The sequence below is a fragment of the Aythya marila genome, assembly GCF_965140915.1.
Source record: "Aythya marila genome assembly, chromosome: 20".
NCBI lineage: Eukaryota > Metazoa > Chordata > Aves > Anseriformes > Anatidae > Aythya > Aythya marila.
Window position 1 is genome coordinate 10,235,275 of NC_139061.1, and position 17,964 is coordinate 10,253,238.

General features: G+C 40.5%; 1 protein-coding gene across 4 annotated transcripts in view; it reads right to left on the reverse strand.

Moving 5' to 3' along the window:
* The window catches only part of SYNRG (synergin gamma), a 38,898-nt gene that overhangs the window by 4,099 nt on the left and 16,835 nt on the right, over window positions 1-17,964 (reverse strand). For all 4 annotated transcript variants that reach the window (XM_082776623.1, XM_082776625.1, XM_082776624.1 and 1 more), the window contains 8 exons: window positions 16,087-16,202; window positions 15,854-15,916; window positions 12,962-13,915; window positions 3,881-4,477; window positions 3,371-3,534; window positions 2,594-2,647; window positions 1,911-2,007; window positions 1,478-1,626 (listed from right to left, as the gene is read on the reverse strand). In XM_082776623.1, coding sequence (XP_082632749.1) covers window positions 1,478-1,626; window positions 1,911-2,007; window positions 2,594-2,647; window positions 3,371-3,534; window positions 3,881-4,477; window positions 12,962-13,915; window positions 15,854-15,916; window positions 16,087-16,202 — 2,194 coding nt within the window. The remainder of the gene's footprint in view (window positions 1-1,477; window positions 1,627-1,910; window positions 2,008-2,593; window positions 2,648-3,370; window positions 3,535-3,880; window positions 4,478-12,961; window positions 13,916-15,853; window positions 15,917-16,086; window positions 16,203-17,964) is intronic.

Genomic DNA, 17,964 nt, shown 5'->3' on the forward strand with positions numbered 1-17,964 from the left:
AGGCACCGCACATGCTTGAGAAGCTGTTTGCAGCTCCAAGCATGCTTAACATTTAGCTGGACTGCTAAGGAGAATGTAGCACAGACCTTAAAAGGTAATCCCTGTAATCTACCAGGGAAAAGTACTTTAGGAACTAAATTTTAATCTACTTGTTTTAAATCAAGACAGACTCCTGGTAGCTTTTTAGATTGTCATCATCAACAATGCCAGATTTCAAACGGATGAATCCTCGTCTATCAACCTCACCTGCCAGGCAGTAAAATAGCTTGGCAGTGTAAATTTCATATTCTGACAGGCCTTGTGTAACACTGGGTGTTACCAAAAGCACCTGCTTGGCATCGCTGCGTGTAACGAGAGGTTTGAAGTGTGCAAGAGGTGTGTGAAAAGGGACTGCCACAATGCCTGCTTTGCAGGGCTGACGGTTAGCTCAAGGTGGCTGTTTGAGGCAGAAACCAAGTACCTGGGGGCTCGTTTATACCCAGCTGCTTGCTGAGGAGCAAAGATCTTTAGTGGCCACGGCTGCATTGCAGGAAGGAAGCCACAAATTAAAGCGTTCAGGGAGAAGATAACAGAGCAATGATCTAGTTATGGGTGCTTGATGTGAAGCACTGATACTAGGGATTGAAGACTCCTCAGCTATACACTGAATTAAAGAGATCCATTACACAAGACTGTATCAAGCACCTTCATAAGGATGATTCCCTAAGGATATGAGTTCTACCATGGTTAAAGGAAGTAATTTTGCACATATTTCTGTGTGAATGCTGCAGGAACTAAGTGAAAGATATTTAATGGCAAGTTTATTTTCTTGCTTTCCAGTTGCATCTATTCTGTACCAGGCCCCCACATGTCCCTCTTTTTCACTGTTCCTTTGAGCACCCTTCCCATCTGGTGCTCCCTCACCTAAAGACCACTGCTTAGACAGCCCCCCACCATCTCTCCGTGTGTCTATGCAGAAAGCTCTCAAGCTCCTACCAGACTGTCTCAGAGCAACTGAGTCTTTTTTGGCAGTTCTATTGCGAGGAGGAAGAACTATTTAGTCTGCAGTGGGAACCAAAACAAACTTAGGCATTTCCAAAATCCAGAGAGAAAAGAAAACGGGTCAGTTATTCCTGTGTTGCTACATGGCATGCTCCTGTACTGTTAGCATTAGAACTGACTGCAGGGATATTTCACTGACAAGGTAAATCCACACGATTCTGGCTTCACATAATGGCTTATAAAATTTCACTAATTTTCCCTTGTTAGAGAGGTCCACAGACACACAGGGTATCACATCTTTAAGTTACTAACCTAACACAGTATTTGCACATAAGTAAGTTTTCTTACACAGAGCTTTAAACTAGATTTCACAAACAAGTGTATTTCCATTTTGCAAGAGGAAAAAAAAAAAGAAAGTTAGGACACCCCATGAAGTCATTTTACATATAATTATGAGGTTTCTGCTAGTAAAGAGATAACTTATTTTTGGCCTTACCGTTAAAGCAGCAAGTGACATGAAGCTTATTAGGTTGTTCCATACTTTGTCGATGTCCTTCAGCAGCTGTTGGAGTTTCTCGCTACAGACAGCTGTTGCTTTGATACCCAGTTCAACTCTCTTTGTTACTCTATAGACTTCAACAACCCCTGTTGAATAAAACAGAGCAAAGAAACACAGATGAATTCACTGCAGGAACAAGGTTCCTGAAATTGTGGCTCAAAAACAGCACAAAATAGGCACAGCACATTAAAGGCGGTCATGGACTGTTTTTTCTAAGTAGTAGTTACATTATTGAGCAGCAGAGTTGTTGCTCATCTTTTCAATACAGGCATAGATTAAGCTAAAAAAAAAAGTACAATTTTGGGAAAAATGATTATACATTAGTATAGGAGAACATTTAATGCAAGAGAGGCACTAAATTAAAACATACCTAGTAAATATTCCATGCCTTGAGCAGACTGGATAACTTCAGTGCAAACAGATGAACTGCTTATTCCATTTAAGGTATCATTTGCTTTCTTTATGACCTGGTGGAAGTAAGATTCATAAAAAGGTGGTGTTATTTACCTTAAAATAATTACTACAAACAAAATTGTCACCAACAGAAACTGTTACACAAAAAAGGAGGCAAATTAAATGACTGCTATATTCAGTCTCACGATTTTGTACATTCATGCTGTAAGTCTACGTAGATCAGGGTAAAAGTATGAACATTTAAAACCTTAGTGCATTCCCACCAATGTTTTCATTACTAAAACAGTAGTTTTGAGTGTATGCATGCATTGCTATTTAGTTTAATAATAGCATTCAGATTTTTTTTGCATTTGAGTATTAGACAGCAAAAAGAAATTTTAAGGAAAATTACTCTGGCTGTGAAATACCTGACACACATTACCAGAAAATCAATGACCTCTCCTCAAGCCACATTAAATATGCCCATTTCTAAAATACGGTGCTGAAGAGCAAGGTGCTGATACCAATGCCCCAAACAACATATTTTATTGGGCTCTGCTTGGGCTGATTCACACCCTTTCCATGCCTATACAGTCTTAAACATTGAATAAAGTTGTACCTACACTAAGGAGGAAACGATTTCAGAGGCTATACACTTACTTGCAGGGCACTCTCCAAGCATCTTTGCCATTCATACGCATATCTCTCACTTTCCTATTTGAAAGAAAAGGACAGTCTGAATCCTCTTTCTACATGCATTTCCCTCTCTCCTACCACAACAGACATACAGAAGACAGGTATTTAAAGAGTTCATTTGCAGGTTAGCTATGAAAAAATCTAAAATACCTTTTCCTAATTTTTAAAATAGTCTCTTTGCATCTGACCTCTAAAATTTGATTTCTGGGAGTTAGAACTAGTTTCAAAAGGAAGAATGCACATACCCACTCCCAACAAATTTGTTACAGGTTTGCCGTTACAGAAATGAGGATTAGCAGAACTTAATCCAAGTCCTTTTACCATCCTATTCTTAATACGAGCGAGAGAAATAACGATTACACAGCCAAAAAGTTAAGCCATTTCTCAAAGCCAACAGTCTCAGTGCCAAAACTAGGATTAGATTTTAGTCATAACCAATTTCCAGTTACAAGCTTGGACTGCAAGGTCAAATGATTCAGACACCAGCATTTTTTTCCATGCCACAAGGCTTTAAAGAAGAAACCTCCTTTATGAACTGTTTCCTGTTCATAAGAAGAAGACAAAGAAAAGAACCCTTTCTTTATGAACAGCAAAATCAAAACACCTAACCTTACCCAGGTTCCGTCTTAGAAATACACCCTAAATGGAAACAGCTGAAGTCCCAAAGAGCTGGGATACAGAACTCCTTTAATATCACAACGCCAATGAAAGTCATTGCTGATTTTCCAGACAATTCCTCACCTCAACTTCCCCGGTCAGGTCTTTGTATTTGTCTCTGATGACAGGCAAGGCCGGCTTCTCACTGAGGGTGTTTGAACGATCTCTGAACGGCTGCTCCAAAACCGGTAGAGGTGAAGAGCGGCTTATTTCTCTGTCACCTAGGCTTAAACTCCTTTTATGAGACCCTAAAAAGTTCGGATATAAACAAGGTTTTTCTTCCACTCAAAGGCAGGGAGTACTTAAAATGAACGTAGTGGTATCAAGGGATGCACTACGCCTCCGTAAGAACAAACCCTGCTATTTACTCACTGACTGGTGCAAGCTTCCCCAGTTCAATGCTTACAAAATTTTGGCACAACAACTTTTTATTTCTACGAAGAACTCTACTCCAAACGTCATAGAAATCAATAAGGAGCTTGTTTCCAGTAGTCTTTAGAACAAACCCCACTGGCTAATTTATAATTTGACTAGAAAAAATAGCCTTTAATAAGTACATGCTTTATGAGATTGCTCTGCTCTGAGCAGGCTTACCTTGAACAGACAGGTCAAAGGTAGCCAGCTCACTCTTGATCATTTCTTCACTAGATTTCATCTTGCCTTGGGAAGTTGCCACCAAGAAGTCAAATTTGCTAATTTTTGGCTTTTCACTTTGGAATTCTCCAAAGTCATCCGTGGACTCCCTGCGCATTTCAGAAGAGATGCCACTAGCAAGGAAGTCTGCCTCTTGACTTGTGTCGGCTGCTGCATCCTGCGCTTCTGATGAAGGTCTTGCAAAATCACCAAAGTCTCCAATGTCATCATCACTTGGACCGCTGGATATTGGTCCGGAGTCCTTAAAGTTTGCAAAGGCTGCAAACGAAACATCCTGCAATGCATCCTCACTAGAAAAGGTTGTCACTTTGGAAACGGTTGTCATGGTAATGTTTTCTGAACTGCCAAACAAAGTCTCCTTCTTCTGAAGAACAGAGGTAGCTGCAGAGGATCCGCTTCCCGAAGCCTGGACAAAGGAGGAGAACTTCTTGCTCTGGTGAATGTCTTCTTTGTCGGACCAGTCGTAGCTTGCCAGGCTGCTGACTGCAGACCCACTGTTATAGCTTCCAAACGGGGCACATTTTAAGTCATCTATATCTGAGAAGAAGAAACCCCTACAATTAGAAGCTGAAGTTCAAACGTTAATCTCTTCACACTGTCTAAAAATAATAGCTACTTGCTAAGAGTCTCAGAGAACTGCAGAAACAAACACAGTGCATTGTTGTTTCAATGAGGCTTAAGCTAGTTTGCACAAAAATAATCCAAAAAATACCTAAGCGTTTAATACAAAAATTCTCTACTTACTAAATACAAGCCTCAACCTTTGAATAGTGTCTTATATTTTAAGCTGAAAGTCACCATCCCATTCCAGATAGCAAAGAAACACTAAAAAAAAAAGATGTTTTTAGACAATACGTACTGCACCCGTCACTACTTCAGTTTTCTGATGCTGGCTACTGAATCTATAAGCAAGATGTAAGCATTAACTCAATGAGATGTCAGAGTTGCTATTTCACCTTACCCAAACCAACCACATAGACAGCTTGGTCAGCTTCCCCATCCCCTTCAATAAAGTATTAATCCATTTTATATTCATGCTTTGATGCAAATAATGTATAAAGACATGCTGCAAGAATTTTTAAGAAGTCGCGTTAAAGCTTATCACAATTACTGCGGTGCCGCATGACCGACTCTTCAAACCTACAAGTTTCAGAAACAATGGATATCACAAAGATCCCGGTTTAGCATTTACACACTGTTTGTTCATTTAAGGATAGAGAAAATCCAATTATTTTGCAGAAAGGTCCAAACATTCGTACTCACCCAGCAATTATATGGGCCACTAGGTTCTTCTCACTGCCGTGAGCGGGTGTGAGATACGGTCTGGCTGCTTACATTAAAGCCAGCTGAGGGGACTACGCAGTGCCCAGCTCCTGCCAGGCTCTGCCTGCTGCTCACACAACTTATCTTTCACATTTCGACTGAGATTGATCCGCAGCGAAGGCGCCCAGAGCCAGGGGCTAGATGGTTTTCATTTGAGCAGTTTTAAAAAGCCCTGCTGGGCTACCTTTGGCATTTGTTTCCCAGCATTAGCGACTGTCAGCTTGGATTAGACGCTCAGCCGCTGCTCAGGGCCTACGGTCAGACGGTCCCAAGGCGAAGCAAACACATTCCCTGAGCATCATCCGTGCCGAGGCTCCTGTGAGCGTTAGGGCCTCACCTGGCTGGCAGGCAGGAGGCACAGCTTGGCCTCAGCACAGCCAGGGCAGACCCACGGCGACGTCCCAGCCGCCCTCTTCACTCAGGGTGGCTGCACCACCTGAGGATTAAGCCGTTTTAACAAAATATTCCACTGACGTTTATTCATTTTACTGGGAGGGGAGCGCACGCCGTGCTTCAGGCTGCTTTCCAGGCACGACCCACATCCATGGCTAATTAAAAAGTCCAACGAGTATACGATATAATGATAGAGCTTGACGGCTACTACAACAAAGCGAAACGTCTCCGTGCAATGTGTCACCTATCGGAGTGTCCTGAGGGACAGCCTTCACGCAGCTGCTGCCTGTGCAGCTGACAGCATGTCAGTAATAAGCATTAGCACCTTGAATATACAGAGCAACATTTCAAAGTGCCATTCGAATATTAAATTTGTAGAGCAAGCAGTTTGCAGAAGGGTAAACAGACGAGATGAAATCACCTGCTCAGGGCAAAACTGAACAGAAACAAGGCTCTGAGGTAAAAAGGAGCTGACTTGCAAGGGATCGGTAATTTATCACAAGAAACCACACCTTGTGCTCTCAAATATAAGGTTTTGTTTAGAGAAGCTAAATGAGAGTTTCACTAGCATTAAAGAGTGCCAGAATAACCTCCAAAATGTTAGCCAACTGTAATTAATCCTGAGATCTTGAAAATACCACAGCGTACTAAGCAACCTTTCCCTTTCAATTTGCGTTGACTTCAAAACCCAGCACAGATTTAAGCATTGCTATTGTCTCAGCGTTCACCAAGGTGTGGCAAGAAAGAGTGATGATCCTGCTATGAAGATCTGCAAAATCTCGGGTGAATGCTTTCTTTGATAACCGGTAAGAGCTGGAGCTGAAAGCTCCATCCTAAAGGAGCAGGTCACTGCATTCCTGCTGACCGATCCTGGCTCGGGGACACGCAGAATCAGTAACAGCATCGGATGGGAGCCCTGAGCTCCCAGCGCTTCCCCTGTAATCCTGGCAGGGAAGGCAGAAAAGGATTTTGTTATTCACAAGCTAATATTTACCATTCTCTATGTGAATTCATGCAGGCGTGAAGCCCGCCTCTATAGGTTTAAGGGCTGAGATAAAACGTCACACTTCTAGTCTATGCATTTTATTTGGATTGTTTCACTGATTGCAGAAGTATTACTCTGGAGAATAAACTTTTATGAAAGTATTCTACTACAGGAAAGATGTTGTTCAAATACAAAATGTCTACAGCTAAAGCAGTCCCCAAACAATTTAATAAGTACAAAAAATACAAAGTTCTGCATGACTGTAGTTCAAGGTAAAGTAGGTTTTATAAAAAAAGTCTTATTCTATTGCAAAAAAACCCACGCTATATTTAGCTAGGCCATGAACTGTATTTGTCATGAGTCAGAAGTTTTGTATAGAAGCACAATCCTAACCTTTGCCATAGCTACAGCAGGACGAAAGGCTTACCTAAGCTCTCAGCACATTTGCTGTATAACGACAAGGGGAGCGTTTCTCTTCCCTCGACAGGCAGCAGAGCAACTCGCCACCAGACTAATAAGCGAGGCAGCAGTTTACATGTGAAAAGCACTTCTTGGTTGACCCTAGAGAACTCTTTATGATGTGGGTATCTTTATTACTGGCACAAGATTGTTTTATTAAGCGCTGTTAAGCACTGCTCCTGCAACAGCCTTTTTCTTAAAGACCGCAGATACGTTTAATGAATAAAACCGCTCCAGTTAAAACGCTGCATTTATAACCTCGGATGCAATAAAACCTTCATTTTGCTGTTATGGCAATTCAAAATATAAGAAGATGCATGCGCATCAGAATATTTTTTTTCAAAGCGAGACGTGATTATGTGGGAAAAAAAGAATTAAGTCTAAGTATCGCATTTAGCAAAGACACCTGCTATTGAGCTCCTGCCATTTCCTCCGGCAGGAAACTTTCTGTACAAACAGCATCTGAACTGATGGCAAGCATTAAATCTTATCCAAAAAAGAGCAAAGAATAAATCCATACAAATCTCTAAGAAAATGCTTTCCTTTGAGGATATGCAACCTTTTTGGCAAGGTTAAAATTGATTTCTTAGCACCTTTTGGAGAACATGCAGCAGACTGCCCTGTGGAAGCAGGGCAAATATGAAAGGGATGCATCAATGGATTTTAGTGAACTATATCATAATAAAACAGCATTCCTAAGTAACCTTGGTAGCTTTCAGAAACATGAGATTTGAGTTTTGTTATAAAAATCTAAGTGCTCTTACTGCCAGTGCAGTTAGAGCCGCATGGAATTGGCACAGCCAGCCCTGGCGTGACTACAAACACACACCCCGTGAAATACAATGGGCATGGAATCCCAAACCGCTTAAAGAGGGGTCAGGGAGGGAAGGGGGTGTGCGCGTCCATAAAAATCCAAGTTGGATCCATTCAAATATCACATAACCACTTTTTTTTTTTCCTTAAAAAAATATTTTCTAGCAAACCAAGAATGGAAAGAGTGATCTTCACAGTTGTGCTGGAGCGCTGGAAGTTTCTGAAAGCTTTAGAAGTAAAACCCAGTTCGTATTTCATCCAGTGCAGAGGGTTTGAAATATTTACCCTTTCCTTCCCACCTAGTTTGAACTACCAAAGCCGTGCTCCCTGCTCCACGTTCAGCCTGCCTGAGGATCACCTAGAGCTGGTACCGCTGCTGGTGCTGAGCGGTGCGTGAGGAGCTGCCAACCAGAGTTTGGGAGAATACTGACAGGGTGAGATACAGGTAAAACACCATTTTATACATTATCTAATCTACAAAAGACTTTGCCATCCTTCATTTGAGCCAACTATAACAATGTATTGCAGCTATCAAGGATCAAGTTATGCCTGGAGGCAATTTACAAGCTGGAGTCTTCCATGTCAACGGTTCAATCATGTAAAGAAACCTTTGACAGAGTGAGTTAGTTTAACAACAACGAAAAAATGCAATTCTCAAGATTGTATCATATACTTAGCAATTATAGCCAACACAGGAGGGTTTCACTTTTCAATATTTCAGTTTATATTCAACTCTAATGAATAAATGCAACTCGCACCATGTTTGGGGTGGTCGGGTGATGCAGGATGCTGCTTCTGGTCGTAGCAGCACAACATCAGTGCCCCAAAACCCAGCCCAGCTCCTACACCAGCACCGTTACCAGCAAGAAGCCCCGAGACTGACGGGTGGCAGGCACCAGCTCCGGACCCCTTCCAGGGAAGAGACCCCCGAGAAGGGCCAGGATGAGAATTGGACGAGAAGAGAGCTCGTACTGCTGCTGTCTGTGTCCTGCCTGCCACTAATCAGAGAAAGGCAAAGCCCATTTCTCAGCTGCTGAAGTCCACAACAGCTTCAATTGCCCCAGTGCAATTCCCTTGAAAGGCAGCACCCAGCACTGCTGAGGTGGAACCATCGAGAGTGCTGAACATAAGCTACGTTAAAATGAAGGGAAAAGGAGAGGAAACCCTTCAAACCTTGTGGAATGAAAGCCCTTGCTAATTATTTTCCTGTTATCATGATGAACGTTGTTTCACAGTAGAATAAAGACCCTCTGAACGTGCATGGGAAGCAGGAGCCAGCTCAGTTCGACCCTTCAGGAGCCAGGACAGAGCTGCAAGGAGTTGCTGGTGCCTCTGTGCCCTTTGCTCGGCTTCAGAAGACCACAGATACCTTCCCTCGGTGGGAACCTTTGCAGGATAAACAAGTCTTTTACATCTCTTCTATTTGCAAGCATGTGAATTTGACTGTCAAGCCTGGACAAAAATGTATTAAAGCAGTCGTGAACATTACTTTCCTCCTCCAGGTATGATTAGCTGAACAAATACTAACAGCACAAGCCCTGCAGAATTAAGTCTCTCAGGTTTATGTTCAAGCCTTCTGTTTAAAAAGCTTTAGGGCTAGACATAATGTACGGGTTCTGTAGAATGAGAGAGGTGTAAAGAAGAAAAAACTGGCTTTTAGCCTGTTTTTGGCTTTGGGGCAAGGAACTACAAAAATCCGGCTTGCACTGGCATAACACTCGAACTTTACCCCACATCTCAAGTATTTTTGGCTTTTAACCTTGTTTGCTAATTTGACAATAATCCAAAACTGTTGGTGGCCCAGGATTTGGAAGAATTTGAAGTGACACCGTGCTGTGGCACAGATTTGCAGCTGTCATTTGTGTTTGAAAATTTTCATGTTTAGTAAGCTAGGACTTTCAAAACAGAGAAGAACGAAGCAGGGCCCTTTATACTTTAGGGCACCAGTTAACTCACTCTGGATTAGCTAAATAAACATCAAAATACTGTTTAATGGTCTCCTACTCATAAAGGCCTAAAGAGCTACACATTTTCCAAATGGCCTTCTTCACTAAGTCTTCTTACAACCTGGGCTAGCAGCAGGGAAATACAGATGAGGAGACCTGGGGACAGAGGTACCAGGATTTGTCTTCAGCTCCAACTACCACCGTGCCCTCAAAACCAATGCACAGAAACAGCCCTGCCACCATATGTCTGGTCTATTTGATCCTTTTCAAGATCCTCTCTTAAAAAAGTTTTTGTCTAGCTGACACTGAAGGTTTCAGAAAGGCACAGAGGGAGGTCCAAGCACCCAGCTCAAGAGGTTTGCAGAGGAGAAGCTCGCCCGCACGCTGCCCTACCAGCCTAAGGGGATACTATAACTTTAAACTTTGTATTTTGCAGGAAAAAGAGGTATGATTGCAATCCAGCAACAAATCACACACCCCCACATTTTCAAAATATGCCAAGATAATATTTATTAACACAGCAGGACTTACAGATCACAAAAGATAGTGATACACAGGAGCTCGTAAGGGTGTTATCAGAATAAAGCATGCAGGTCAATACTTGCAGAAGAGAGATATCAAAGCAGATCTGAGAAGGCACATTCACACAGGAAATGTTTAGTTGAAATAAGACATTAGAAAAGCAGCAAAAAACCTGAAGTTGATTAAAATATACAGAGATCTCCAGTAATGCCAAAGAAAAAGGTACTTTACAGATTTGTAAGTGCAGCAAACTGGATAACCCTTTGAGAATACCCCCGGCGAGGTACGCTCCCACTGCAACGTTTGGCAGAACAAATTAGGTTCATATAACATGACTAGATGCTAATTAAAAATGCTTTAGTCTTGGAGTGAAACATAAATTTGGTTTAAAAGAAGCAGCCCGGTTGAACTAACAGCATGCAGGCAGTGCTCAAAGGGTTATATGAAGTATATGCAAGAGAAATCAAGCAACATTAGTATAATCTACCTTCCACACAAAGAATTATAGCAAAGTTTAAAGAGACAGTATCCCCTTCGGAGAGCAAAACTGAAAAACTTGCTTCCCTCTAGGCCAAGGTCAGCTGCATGGGAGGCAGCTAGGTGTCTTCTCGCTAATTCCCAGCACAAGCAACCTACCTGCCCACGTCCGAAAGCTACACAACGTGAAATCTCAATAGCCAAAGGATAAAAACCTCTATATCACTACAGCAGAAAAGTCTACTATTTATCAACAGCCCCCACCCCGCTGCTCTGGTTCACTCTGGGTGTTAAATATTGCTTGCAAACCTAACGGTTCCCAGTGCCTGGTCTGCCATTTCTCAGCACTGAGGACTACAAAGGGATACTGTCCCTTTTTGACATTAGATTTACAGATCGAAGAAAATGGAGGAAAAAAAAAATCTGCTTTTTAACTTAGGTAAACTTAAAAAAATAAAAAAGGACTTGAACATCAGCAGTTCATAGCTTGAAATGCATCAAACATACAGAGAGGAACACATGAGCACAGAAGTATTCGTAACAGATAGTCCAAGAGCACGCTCCGCTAGGAGATTGGAACAGAATTCAGTGGAGTAAAACCCTCCTTGTGGAAAAACATCTAGCTTGGCACCATAAGAGAATACAGACTTGTTTGAGTTTAATAAAAATAGCTTCTAATTAATACTTCAAAGTTCAAAAGTTTAGCAACAAGCACATGATCGGCTAACCCCTTTAAACGACCCAAAGAAATCTTTCCTGCCACAAATGGCAATTATTAATCACTGATTTCTGTGGCAAAAGCTCACGTACCGTAGAAGAGCTACATAAGTCAAGCTACCACCAAAAGAGGCTAGAAAAATATTACGAAAAAAGTGCTTTCAAAACCAAAGTAAACATTCAAGAATACACTGTAGGTGCTACGTTTTTGACAGCTCACTCGACTTGGAATTTCACCAAGCAGTAATATGAAAATTAAATGTCTTTGCTAATAAAATTATTCCTGATATTTTGTACCCTGTTATAGAGTATCTTCCATGTCAAAGTTGCCAACTCAATTTTTTCCTCCCCTACTTAAAAATAGCATATAATGCAAAATTACAGTACTGTATATTTTCTCTACTCATATCTGCAAAAATGGAAGAATTATTTCATCTGGAAATTACCAATTCTTGCAGTAACAGCTTTTACGTTTGCAGTTTGTATGCTTCCCCCGTTCAGAAAAGCCTTTGACTGCATAATACTTGTCCCTAGAACACAGTAATGGTTCCCGTATTATTGAAGGCCACAGAACATTTAACTACATCTTATCTTCCTATGTACATATGAAAAGAAAAAGCAGGACACTTGGGAAATTTGTTTTTATGATATGCAATCAGATTGGAGATGGTTAATTCATTCTCTCAGGAGTACTTTCATAAAGGGAAATTAAAGAAGGTGAAAGCCTGATAAGGATAAAATAAAAAGTCCCGTGGTTTTAAATTTAGGTCCAAAAGCTATCAATCATGGTACTAGCATTTACAGACCCTTTGCACAATTATTCCAATGAGGGTATTAACTCTAAGAAGTATACACAATACCTGTAGTCCTGCAAAATACTGGCTACGCTAATTAAGCCCCCCCGTAACGGGAATATACTAGTGTTATTGATTAGACAGCTTTTCATTAACAGCACAAATGAGTGTTCTGCCTACCCTTTTAGCAGCACAGAGTGGGTTAAGTCCCCGAGTCAAATGCTTTGTTGAAACCAATAAATTAAAGTGTGACTCTCTGCCATTTATCTTGTTAATATAAACGGAATGACATCGTTTGCATTAGAAAATTTTCCACGCAGATCCCTTAAGTGACGGTTGCTAACAGGTACCAGTAATACGATGTTGTCAGGTCTCAAAAATAAACTGGAATCGAGTTCAAACTGCTCAATCTCTAGTCACCTAAGACAAAAAAAAATAAATACTGCCCTTTTAAGGGGCTGTCGGTTAGCAGGTGCACGGATTTAGAAGCCTTTCACTACTGAAAGACCAGTGCATTATTCTGTAATTCAGCACACAGAACACTGAAACCTCCACCACCTACGTTACCAGAGCAATCTAACCAATTCCTCACCTGCTGCTGGTGGATGCTGGCCACTAACTGTTGGCAAATCCAAAGAGCTATCAGACATGACATGCTTAAGATCTCCTCCCACATCAGCCAGTTTCATGTCAAACTGAACAGACAACGCATCTTCAGAATCCTCCTTGCCAACACTGCTGCCGCCAATAGACGGGAGATCCAGAGACTTCACTGACGCAGAGTCTTCTTTGGCCTGCTTGAAAGCTGCGACTTTGTCCACCAGGGACTTATCTGTGCTGCTGCACGTGGAAGAAAACTTGTTGGAGTGAAAGTCAGCAAAATCATCGTCGCTCTTCACTGAGGAAAGCGTGTTGTCCTTCCCCTCCTCAAAGCCTGCTCCAGAGCCTTCCAGAGAAAGCTGTTTGAAGATATCGTATTTGGTGGGCGTAGCAGAGGTGGCTGAATTCTGCCCACTCTTCACCGTGCTGGCAGATGAGCAGGGCTGAGGAACAGGGCTGGCCTCTAGCTTAAGTGCATTGTATTTGTCGTCTGATTTTTGTTCAGAAAATCCACTGCTATTGTTGAAAGCCATAAAATCTGCAAAGTCATCTTGTCCACTGGCTGATGTGCAATTAGAAAATTCCCCAAAAAGGTTGAACTCTCCAAACTCATCAGCTAAGCTCGAACTTTTGCTAGGTGCTGGCTGCACAGTGGTAGATGGAAGTGGTGGTGGAGGAAAGGAGGAGGACGATTTTGATGCATTAAATGCAGGCGGGAAGGAGAGCTGCTTGTTTTCTCCAGTAGAGGAAAAAAGATCCAAGTCTGCTAGATTCAAAGAGGGCTTAGCTTGTGTTTGCTGTTTTGACTGAATAGGTAAAGAAGGGAAGGATGTAGGGAAAGTTTTGTCTTTTGTAGGCGGCTCTAATGGTGGGATACTGTCGGCAGTTTTAAAATCTGTGAAGCCATCATCGGTTGCTGCAGACTTGAATTCTGCAAGGTTATCTCCTGACGGAAGAACAATGAAAAACAACACAGTAGTAAGATACTGCAGTGACAACAAATACATCATACCCATACCATGCAAGCAAGCAAATTATTTCATGCAATGTCAGAAAGATTTTATGCAAACTATTTAAATTAAGACCTCAAGATGCACGTAGAACTGCAAACTCAACTTGTATAAACCACACAAGTTTCAGGGTCAGCGATTCTAACAGTCATTCCAGGGGAAAAAAGAAAAAAAAGTCTTTCATACAGCCTCAAAGTTAGATTAAATTCCCTTTACAATGAGTTAATATAAAAACACACCATGACCAATAGATTCAAAAGGTGATCAGCTGTCTCATTCAGCTCCTGCATAAAGCTTTTTCCCCACTTCATCCTTCTCACGTTTGCCAAGCAACAAACATAACCCCGAATTTGACTTCTACCAATATAGCATTTGCTTTCTTACAGAAGCAGCTCTCCCTCCCTCCCTTTGACATTCTGCACAAATGTAGTGTCTTCATGGGATGTCAGCAGAATGTTGAGACAAAAGCAGCCCAGCTTATAAACTGGAAGGGGAACGTAGGAGGGACCAACTCGACTTCTGAAAGTATAAACTGGCTTAAAAGAAGACAGCCGGCCAAACAAACCTACCCAATGGTGCATAGGGGGAACCCAAAGGGTGGAAGAGACAAGCCACAAGCAAAACAGAATGCCAGGCTGTCATCCTGATAGGTTGTTTTAGAACACTTGTAAAGCTCTCATTTTAATCTATCATTTTTTCCTTCTGACAGTGTCAGAACTTCAGTAAATGCAATAACTCAAACATCTAACTTCTGTTTTGAGTGCCTGCAGTTTGAGTAGGGAGCTTGGAGATGGACTTTCACATGAAAGTGAGCATAATTAATCATAAAATGTGAAAATACCCAGAAACTATATACTGAATGTAAGGTTGTGCTGCAATAATTTAAACCTATTTAAACACTAGGTAACAATGTTTTCGTTGGATTTACATTAAATATTTTGGTGTAGTAACTTTATAGCTTTCTTCCTATTTACATGTTTTTATTTCTTTTGCACATGAAAAATAATGTGACAAATGTTGAGTTGTTTAACCCATTCACCAGCATATATTTACAGAGATCATTTGTAATTTCAAAGTATTTATGCATAACTTATGACAAGCATCCAACAAACAGATTTTGTTCAAGTTTAGAAATACACCATTACCCTTTAAATTAGTTTAACCAAAATTTAAGACTGCTCCTTACAAGGGTAATAGAAGACCATGACTATAGCTGACATTATTCCATTCTCCCTTCCCTCCAAACCAATTCGCTTGGCCCATCAACAGCATAAGTGTTTGTGAAATTGCTATCCATTCATCCAAAAATGAAACATCACAGCAAACTACACTTACTGATGGATTGCAAACTTTTCCATTAGAAATGTAAGCTGGTGAAAGGGAGAGACTGCTTTTGTAATTACGCAGATATTGCATCTCACATGCCATCTAGGTTTTACTTTTCCCAATCAAGAAAAAAAAATTAAACACAAATTTAAAAACAAGTGACCATATTTATTCTTAGAGCAAAGACTGTGAAAGATTTAAATTCTGCCCTTACTACAGAAAAACGTTGCAATTTTGTCCAGAAGCATCTTACTCTACTGCCTTCTAAGAATATGTGATTCCTTACTTAAAACAGACAAACTCCAGCTATGTTGTTATTTTAAAATGAGCCTCAGAAGCATCCAAAAAAGATGCCAATCTTCTAGAAACAGTTTGTAGACTGTTTGGAGAGTATATTGATACTTCCTGTCAAGTTGTTCAGAGGAGCAGAAGGACCATTATTCTGGAATCCTAGCAATGGAAATTCTACAGTTCATAGAGAACTACAAAAAAAAAAAAAAAAATCATGAAAATATGTTAAAGCATCTCCAAAAATACATACTGCTTACCTATGTATTTGGTCTCTGATGGTTGTTCTAATTCACGGAAAGCACTATACTTGTCCCCACAGTCTAGTGAATGTGAGAAAAGAAATTTGCATAAAGTTATGAACTTGTATCGTAAATTTTACATTGGCATAATTGCTCTGACTTTTTACATTAAATTTTAATAAATGCCAGAAACTAGATATATGAAACATTGCAATACATTGTTCAGAGTAGTTGCATATTTTTCCTTTTACCTCCAAAAGTAGCTGTACTTTCAGGCTTCTCAGCTGCAATTCCTTTAAACACAGCATACTTATCAGTTGATGAGAGTGTCTTATTACCTGGGAGTGGCATTAGTAAAGAAGGAACACTAAAAACAAAAGAGATAAAAGCAAAGTTCCTTAATTTATCCAGAAGAAATATATGGTTCCAGGTTTTATTTAAAGGAGCCTCTTATGACTACAGCATTATGGAAACTACCTCATATCTATCAAGAGTAAGAGCATGTAAACAGGTAGTTGCTGTTGGGTAACTGATGGAAGAATTTGCACTTTATCTCACCTAACTGCATTTCTGTAGGCCAGAAGTCAATTTTCACCTTTATTGATTTTGATTTGTAACAAAGCGTGAGCAAGAAACTCCAAAACTTTCCACCACAGGAACTCTTAGCCTACAAGAGGATAGACATACCCCAAGAATCACTGATGTTTCATTTAGCACTGTGTCCAAGGCAGTGTAAGGACTGTTCTCCGGTAGAAGTAGCTATAGTAGAGTCAAAACTGCATGAAGTTTTTCCAGCTCCATGCTTCCCAGCTTATCAACTTCTGATTATATTATATCGCAAAATTAAGAGAATAAAGCAGAACCACTATTCAAAGTGAAGTAAAAGAGAACTTTGAATTTCTGTCAGTGCAAATCAGCACGTTTAGGTAACCATCTATTCAGCAACATCAGGATTATTCCATAGTTACATAAGCAAATCTTTTTGCACATAAACACACTTTATATAGTAAAACTGCCATAATAACCTAACACCATGTTAGCAATTGCTGAAAGATTTAGAAGATGCTCTGTGAGAGATTTGCTTGCCCTCCGCAAAAGCCTCCTTATCAGACCTTGGCAGCTCTACAGAACAACATCCTTTACATATGAATGATGCATTTTACCTCTAGTTTATGTCATTCAATCCTATACACATTGAAAACGTGAATGAATTTCTATGGCATTCTTTGGCCTGAAGCAAGAATCTTTCCAGAGCCATTTAAATCTCCTTATCAGCAGCCTACAAGCAACATACAGACCTACCACTTGCACACACGTGCTAATGATGGTCTGTGATGCTTGCAGACAGAGCAGCGTCAAAAAAAATATAGCTTATGGTAATTTAATTAAATTTCACATCACTGCAAAACAGGCTATTACATATGCAATCTTGGCAAATGTAATGGTTAATCATCTGTACTCTACAGATGGCTTTTTTTTAAAATAAAGCTCCATAAGCAATTAGATTATAGCTCATTGTAACATTTTGTTCAAAAACGAATGCTTTTACAACAGAATAAAGAGAACTGCTGCAATGAAACACTTTTTTTTTTTCCTTACGATCCCCTACTTCCCACCGTGGAATTTAAAAACTGTGTTTCTGCTAAAACTTTCACTAACAGAATGGCTTTAATTGCAAAATGACGTCTAACGCAAATTAAGATATACTTAAAATAGAGCGCCTTCAACTACACGTGGCATTAGTGATTGACATCAGCAAAATTAAATTCCTTACATGGAATGTCATTAGGCACAGTGTAACTGAACGATCTGTTTTAGTATCCCCAGCTGATGTCACTGTTGAGGAAGCAACCGGTAATCACTACTTACCTGGAAAACACTCGTTCTATTTGCAGCTAAGAGATAGTTCAGTACATGGAAAAGTTGTATGTCTACAATTAGACATGTGGGAGCTACACAAAACTTTGCCACATGCAGTAGAAGTAAACACTTTGTAATTTTGTGATCATAGAACTTTGGAAGATCAATTTTAAACTCTCAAAGGAAGCAAGCATGCATATTTTATTGTACAAAATCTGCCTGAGCCAGAATTACATTTTGGCAGTCTCCCAGATGAAGAGCCAAGATTG